The sequence below is a fragment of the Lipotes vexillifer genome, unplaced genomic scaffold, assembly GCF_000442215.2.
Source record: "Lipotes vexillifer unplaced genomic scaffold, Lipotes_vexillifer_v1.1 scaffold248, whole genome shotgun sequence".
In the NCBI taxonomy this organism is placed as follows: Eukaryota; Metazoa; Chordata; class Mammalia; order Artiodactyla; family Lipotidae; genus Lipotes; species Lipotes vexillifer.
Window position 1 is genome coordinate 1943419 of NW_006777568.1, and position 8063 is coordinate 1951481.

Below are 8063 nucleotides of genomic sequence, written 5' to 3' on the forward strand. Positions count from 1 at the left end.
GCAGGAATGTTCAGAACCACTTCCATCAGAGAACTAAAGAGAAAGAGAGATGAAACCTCTCAAGTTATAATTTAAATAATATGCAGGTGTGATCCAATTTGAAAGAGGAAATTTGAAAGCTTCACTTCTTTATCAAGGTCTAAAAATAAGCTGTCAACTTTTCTCTTTCCACTCTCCAGTATCTTTAGCAAGGGCTTCAGCTCCTTAAGGTTTCCTTTTGGAACACTTGTTAGGTTCAAGTCATTAACCTTGGCAGGTGGGACTCTATGTTGTCGGCTGCTAGAATCAGCACCATTTAGGGGGTACGGATCCTTTGCTCCCTCATTAGTTAGGAATTCTAGTTCTCTCATGACGTGATAGGCTGAACTTTCTTCCAAGGCACTTGAAAAAGAGTTATAAATTAATTGTGTGATTGAGGAAGTCTTGGAAAGACCATGCCTACCCCCTTGTTCCTGCTGGTTGGCTGTAACCATAGCAACCTCTTACACCAGACCAAAGTTCAGCTACTGTAAATCTTTATGACCGTGTTCATAGTCCAATGTTCATTAGTATGACCCTTCCTCATCGAGAAAGAGGTTTTATATTTTACAAGCAAGTGTTAGACTCCATTTCTAAATACTGGACTCCAGTTGAGAAGGTCCAGAAATATTATAAAAAGATCTTTGTTTTTTTTACCCTAGGATCCTTATTTTTCTGAGAAGATGCCTACGGCAACGAAAAGACTGATGTTCTTAACCAGCTTTGTCACAAGCTTGGGGGCTTTAATCGTAATTTGTTCTATTCTTACAACTCAAGAATGGATCCGCAGCACAGTTGTCATTAGAGACACTTCTTCTAATGGTAGTGTGATTATCACCTACGGACTCTTTCGTGGGAAGAGTATTCAAGAATTGAATCACGGACTTGCAGAATCAGACAAAAATTTTGAAGGTAAATCATAACTCATTTGAATGGATACAGTGAGATTGAATTAACTGGGTAAGATTCATACCATCCTGTATTTCTGCCAAATAGCCCTTCAAAAATAATTTCCTTGTGAACTTAGCTGGGCTGTAGATATGAACGCATATTTTTAATTTTGAAAATTCACTGAATCATTATTTCAGCTTCCTCGGTTCTGGTTGTGTCTATTAGCAAAACAGTCTAAATCATTCTAGCAGAGGCTATGCTTAAACAGTACTACAGAGTGTATTGATAGGCAAATAGTTAAGTACAAATATGGAGCACCAGTATGGTATTCTACAGCCAGTAGCGACAGCATTTTTAACTGTATTGACTGGATTTTTAGTTGGAGCAAGAACCTCTGTCCAGAACTTAATTACTGGCATCTACGCAAGGGAAAAATAAAGTGGAAAATATGGACAATTTCTTATCCTTATATCTCAAGTTCATTTCTTTCACTGATTTGAATTTGCAGTCTTACCTCCAAAATATCTCATTGCTGTTGGAATTGATATTAAATTTCCATTAAGTCTATTAATCGAATATTTTACAGGAATTCCTAAATTTTTTTTCTGATTTCATACACACTAATGTCCTACTCTCAATGGGTGGAAAACAAAAATTCCTTGAGAATGATAAGCTGAATTTAGCTATTTGTTTGGCATTTGAAGTTTGAATATATACCATTATGGTTTCTAAATTTAAAACCAAATTTGTAACTTGTTTACCACCTTAAATGGACTTTGTTTCGAAGGGTGCTGCACGCAGCTCACTACACAGGATTTATCAGGTATTATGCAGTCATTACCTCTTTCCTTATAAACGTACATCATTTTCTGCCTTATACAAATGTAATGTTTAGCCCTCATTCCGTGCATAATGGTGGGACGTTAGCTTTTGACATTAGCTCCAAGTTCTAGCTCTAATTTGTGACTTTATTAATGAAATGATTTCCTTAAATCCAGAGCAACATACTTATATTTCCAAATTACAAATTTGCCTTTTAGACTTTAGCAAAAGCAACGTCTCCCCCAGCATTTTAGCAGCGTTACACATCTCCTCCCGTACCAGCCTCAGGTCCTCAGGAAAATGAGGAATATTCTCTTTGCGGCGACTAGAAAAGTAGACTTTCAAAGATTCGCTACCGTTTTCAGTTCTGTGAACAGCATTTGCGAAACCAAAACTTGTTATACTTCCTGAATTTCCAGACACTTGTAAAATTTTTAAAATACGAGAAAACAGCCTGTGAATTTTTTGATTTTCATACAGTGTCTGTTTGGAACCAGTTGGCTCCAATTTGAGATAACTGGCTTCCGTGAGATCCCTGACTCCCTACATCCAGAGAAGCGCCGAGGAGGCCCGGGTGGGTCAGCGCCTGGTTCTAGAACCCCCTGGGAGTGACGTGAGCACGGTGGCTTTGGGAGGGCAGGGACAGCTGTGGTCAGGGATAGCTCTGAAGGCGGCAGGCAGCCCAGTGGGCCCACAGAGGAGGTGGGATATTTGCATTTGCTTTGCCTGGCTCTCTATTTTTACTCTTTTCTTTCTTTCTTTCTTTCTTTTTTCCTACTTTTCCTCTTTTCCCCAGAGAACCACATTCCAACTTCAAGTCACTGCCTCCAGTCACCCCAGGGGCTGTAGAACATAAACGACCCCCCAGGCACTGAAATGCTGCACAACTGCCGGGCATTAAAATCTGCTAGGGACACCTCAGAGCCCAGGGGGTCTTCAGTGTTGATGGTTTTAGCAGTCGTTGAACTGGGAACACTTGCAAACAGTCCTCTCGGAGAGGGAAAAGTCACGTAACCCAAATGTAGATGGTGGTTCAGCTGGTGCAGGTGTGTGGACATGGTCCCCCGGGAGCAAATCTGCAAACACGCAGTGAGACAGGTTCTTTAGGACCACACAGGCTTATTTCCAATCAGAAACCAACCATTGGCAGTACAATAAAATCATCGTATAAATGCCACTTTCCTGCCCTGCTGTGGTGGATTGCCTTTTCCTATGAGAAGTTAACCATGTCAGTTTCTTAGCTAGGATGAGTTCACACTGAAATCTCCAAAGAGTAATGAATATTGCAAAGCTCTGCTATATGTCTACATAGGCTTTATCACATGGTGCCGATTTGGGGCTGTAGATTTTGAAATGAAGTGATGATGGCTGAGTTCAACTTGCCAAAATAATTCAGCCTACAATATGCCAATTGCTGAGGAAAAGAATCAGTCCAACCTGGGGAGGAAACTCTCCGTGGTGTAGCTAGATTGTTCGGGCAGCTCAGGCTCACCAGAAGCTCTACTAGCCTCATCCAGAGGCATCCCAGCTGGTCCAACACCCAGATGAAAAGTGCCAGGTGTCCACCCATGAGCACATTGCCTTGCTACTCCAAAGATTCTGGATATTTAATTTTGGTTCAAAGAAACCTTCCTGAGCAGCCACCATGTGAGTGAGGGGCCTGGATCCCAAGCGGAACTGCACAGAGCTGGGTGGACTCACCACCTAGTCTTTCTAGAGAAAGACCCCGACCCCATCAGTTAAATCCATCAGCCCGCACTACTTGTAGGACAAAGGCGTGTGCAGGTCACTACAAGAACAAGGGGCAGTTTCACCCCAAATGTGCCTCCCCCTGCCCACCAGTCTCTTTTCACTACCTACCCCTTTTGTTCCGGGGGAACTCAAAGTTGTACTATTGGCTCAAGCTAAAAATAATGAGGAAAGTGAGTCTGCTGCAAAAATCAATGAACTGCAAGAATGACTGAACTGAAGAAATGAGGTTTATATCTCCAGAATTTACAAAAAGCCCCTTCTTACTTCTCCTATCTGTCCACCCCACCCCATACACATCCCATACTTTCCCTCGGGGTGGGAGCGACATATCATTTACCCCCAGAGACATGACCACACTGAGCGGTGTACCATAAAGGGGCAGAAAAAGCTTTCCCCCATCCTTCTTTCTGAGACACCCCTCGTCAATTTCCTAGAGGCTGAAGCCATCAGCTGGGATGTCCTGGGAGAGCTCCTAGGCCACACTCTGGGATCCATGGAGTTAATGAGCCCTTCCAGGGATACACTGTGGTCCAAGGACTGAGAAGCTCCACTGGGTCAGGCCCCCTAGTGACCAGGTGCCTGAGGAGGGGGTGGAGACCATTCCTCCACACAAAAAAGCCACCAGCTCTCCCTCAATTTCCGAGGACTTCCGGAAAACCAGAGCTAGAAGGGCCAGATGGCCAGTGGGGCTTGAGTATAAATGTCCAGGCACAGGAAGCCCGGATGTCCGGATGACCCCCATTTGTGCACTGCCCACCACCCAATACATTTCAGCCTCCCAGCTGCGGGAGCCGTGGCCTCTTTCCCGGGGGCTGCCAGAATCCGAGAGATTAGTTTCAATTGTGAGGTGGCTTTCTCGATTCCGACGCTTGACCCCTCAAAGGATGGAAAAAGAACAGAATGTATTTGCTAATTTTGTAGGCAGAGAACAGCTGTCAGATGCTGTGGAGGTTGATTGTGATTTCATTCTTGCCAACTTTCACCGAATTTCCAGCTTTCATTGTCTGAGTTCTGAGCCAGGAAGGGGAGGGGAGATACAGCTGTCATACCTGTGTGGCAGGGAATTCAGAAGGCCGAAATAGAATTTGGAAATATGGCAGTTAAAATTAAGATAAATTGTCACATTAATTCATAGAAAAGTGTGAGTCAGTAGGCTCCAAACGGACTCCCTTTTGAGAACTGATGTCTAATAGATCTTTACCAACAGTCATAAAGAAAAGCCAAACCTGACGGTCACTTTCTAATTTACTCTGAAAAGGTGGGATGTTCACCATTTGCAAATGAACATCCATTTACAGCTTTTAATAAGAAAGCTCCCCCAGGGCAACTTGGTGCCTTGGACACAGGACATTTTTCCCATGCTGAAATTTTTATTTTCTAGTTAAGTATCTAAATTTTGTCTTATTGGCTAAGGACAGAGGTCACTTGGTTCCCAGCAAACCTCCGATTCGATGCTGGAGTTCCCTCCTTCATGCTCAGGCAGAGGCTGTGGGATTGTGGAAAAAAGGGGAGTGGTTCTTGCCGGTGGTGACTAAGTTTGGAAACATCTGCAGCATTTGACCCTGCATCTCTGAACAGGTGTGTCTTGCTTCTTGTTTTTCCTATTCTGGCGTCATCTTCCATGAGCTGCAAAATAGGTGTGTGCATCACAGCCATGCCAAGCCCTCACCGCTGCATCTCCGGGGTGAGCCAGGCAAAGGAACTAGAGCCTCGGGCTTGAGGGCAGGGCCTTTGGAACTGTCCCAGCCCACACGGCTTCCTGGAGGGCAGGGGGCTCATCGGGCCCCACCCATCCCCATGCAGGCAACAGCAGGTAGCAGAGAGGACAGCATGCTCAGTTTAACCAATGCCTTTCAGAGTTCTTACCTGGAGTGCATAACAAAGGGGACTGTGCTGAGAACTTAGCCTTTCCCGTGGGTTAATAACAGAAACAGGGACAAGGGCTGGGCACTGCTAGGGATGAGCAGACTGGACGTGCGTGCACTGAACTTTGCACCCAGTCCCGTCTCACTGAGTGGTGAACTCATGGCCTCCGTGCTGCTGAACTGGTTTTCCCCTCTTCTGTCCTCTCTGGTCTCCCATGGGGTTTGAAGGGCTGTAGCTGTGCTCACGGGAGACCATACCCACATTTCTTTTCTCCCGCCCCTTGTCTTTCCTGACTCCTTTCTTGTCCGCTGGCCACACCCTCCTGCCTGCCTCTATCCCCGCTCTGTCTGGAGACACTTCCAGCCCTGGGCTTGGCCACGTGACGTGGCCATCAGGATGAATTCTCTCACACACGAGGGTCTTTACAACCAGATCCCCAACATCCAGATGTCTGAAGGCAGATTTGCTGGCCAAATCTCTTTCATGCCCACCCTCTGTCCGATGACAGGAAATTTACCTCCCTCGCAAAGTACCGCTGATTTAAAAAGAAAAACATCTGAACTAATAACATGTGGGTATTCAGAGGTGGAGAGAGGATGGACCCCGCACAAGTATCGTCACATCTTATCGGGAGTGTTGAGCCCGTCTGGCCAGCACGGGTAGGGAGGTAAAGTCAGACTAAATGTGTGCAGAGTTGGGGCCAGGCTGGCAGGAGCTTTGGAATCCCGTCTTACGAAGAACACGTTGGGGTTTATATCCCTTTTCAAATACTGGGAAAGGCTCCAGGCAGGAGAGGAGGGAGTGGATTCTGCGTCGCTCCAAAAGGAGCATCAGGATCCAAGGGTAAATGTTGTAGAGACGCAGAATGTAAAACCTTTAAATGACTTAGGAGACGCAGTGATGGAAAAGGCCACTTGCAAAGAGAGGGCTGGCTCCTTGCTGCCAGGACACGTTTCAGGAGGAGGCTCCAGATCTCCTCTGGCTCCCAGGGCCCCATTCCTGAAAATGTGCCATCCACAGCGGAGCAAGAAGGCTTCCGTGGCCGTTCTGGTTTCTGTTCTTTAAAGCTGCTCTGGGGTGAAGATGTGAGAGGCTCCTGCCCTCTCCCAGGGCACCTGAAAATCAGGAATGGAAAGAAGGAAGCTTTTACTTTTCCTTTCCCACCCCCATCATGGTTCTAACACCTTGTAATTCCCAATGATGGTGTTAGTACATTACTAAAGACTCTGAAATCTTTTTCCCAATTTACTTTTTTCCTTCTGTCGCTGTGACTTTCACAGAAACTCTTGGTAAACACTTTATTGAATGTGGTGGCAATCTCCTAAGGGCCTGAAACACACTGGCTGCTCTTGGAGATGTTTATAAACGCATGGCTGGGTTTCCAGGTAAGTGTGGGGAGAGCGTGTCTCTGGTGTCTGCTCATTTTGTAAACAAAGGAGGGAGCGGAGGAAACAGATGCCTGGGGAGCCTGGCGGGTGGTGGTTAGAAAGAGGAGAATATGGCAAAAGCAGGAACTGATGGCAAACGGCCCAGGGCACCTGTGTTTCATTTTACGCAAGTGCATATCCACGTCTGGAGCTCCCCTGCACTTAAGAAATATGCAAATTTTATGAGAAGGCTGACAGTTTCTAACCCCAGTGCCTAGGAGGGTAGAATGGGGAAGGAGGTAGAATGGGGTGCGCGAGGGTGGACCCGCCCTCCGGGCCAGAGTTGGTCTTTGCATTTGGTGCCGCGTACTTACCAAACATTGCTTTAGTTTTAGGGACACTGAACAATTCTTCCCCAAAGACTCTGCACTTGGTGGTCATCCTGTTCCTGGTCCTTAGTTTGTTCACTTCGCTGTTGAGCTCTGTGTTCACCTTCCACAACAGCATCAGCAACCCCTATCAGACGTTCTTGGGACCGATGGGGGTGTACACCTGGAACGGACTCAGCGGTGAGTATCGGCGGGAGGACGTGCTCTCTGCCTCTGTCCCCCTGCTTCCCTCTCACACACGTGGACACACACGGTCACGGTCGAGCCATGGGCTTTAAGAGGGCCCCCTGTGTGCTGAATTGCGTGCTGGGGGCTGAGGTTTATTTTTGTAAACTTACAGCATTTATTCAGTCTCTTTGGAAATAAAATTCTGTTTTAGGTTCCCAGGTAAGAGACCAGAGTGAGGTGAGGAAGGCGTGTTAGGTGTTAAAATATAGGACATACCGAGGCTTTGCTTTGGAGGATCTGGTGTAAGGAGTTGAACAAAAAACACATGCATCCACAAAACACTCACTGGGCTCCTGCGGTGTGCTTGACTCCAAATTAGACTCCACGTGATGTGTGGAAGTCAACACGTGAACACACATGCACACACATGCATGTGTGGAATTTAGTCTTCTTGCCCTCGTAGAACAGCAGTCAACTTGACAAAATCTAAACCTGATCGTGGCACAAAGAGCCACCAAGAGTGTCATTTTGGAGAATCTGGGGCCAATGCCCTTCTTGTGGGCAACCTGGGAGTCCCAGATGTTGCTGGGCGGTGTTGCTAGGTTGTGTTACTTGTTTGCTGGGAAAGGTATTGGGGTGGGGGGTGGGAAGTGGAGCCCAGCTTGAGTCACAGTGTTTTGGACTTTCTCTGGGTCTCATGGACTCTGTGGCCATTGTGTCTGCCCAGGGACGTGGTCACATGGGAGCCTCGTTGCCCCTGCTGGGCAGCCGGGTTTCTCCTGCTCTTTCC

At 46.6% G+C, this 8063-nt stretch overlaps 1 protein-coding gene across 1 annotated transcript in view; it reads left to right on the forward strand.

Annotated features, from left to right (window-relative positions):
* Window positions 1-701: 701 nt before the first annotated feature.
* The window catches only part of CLRN3 (clarin 3), a 12587-nt gene continuing 5225 nt past the window's right edge, over window positions 702-8063 (forward strand). Inside the window, exons 1-2 of the mRNA XM_007451180.1 lie at window positions 702-930; window positions 7106-7285. Of these exons, the coding sequence (XP_007451242.1) occupies window positions 702-930; window positions 7106-7285 (409 nt within the window). The remainder of the gene's footprint in view (window positions 931-7105; window positions 7286-8063) is intronic.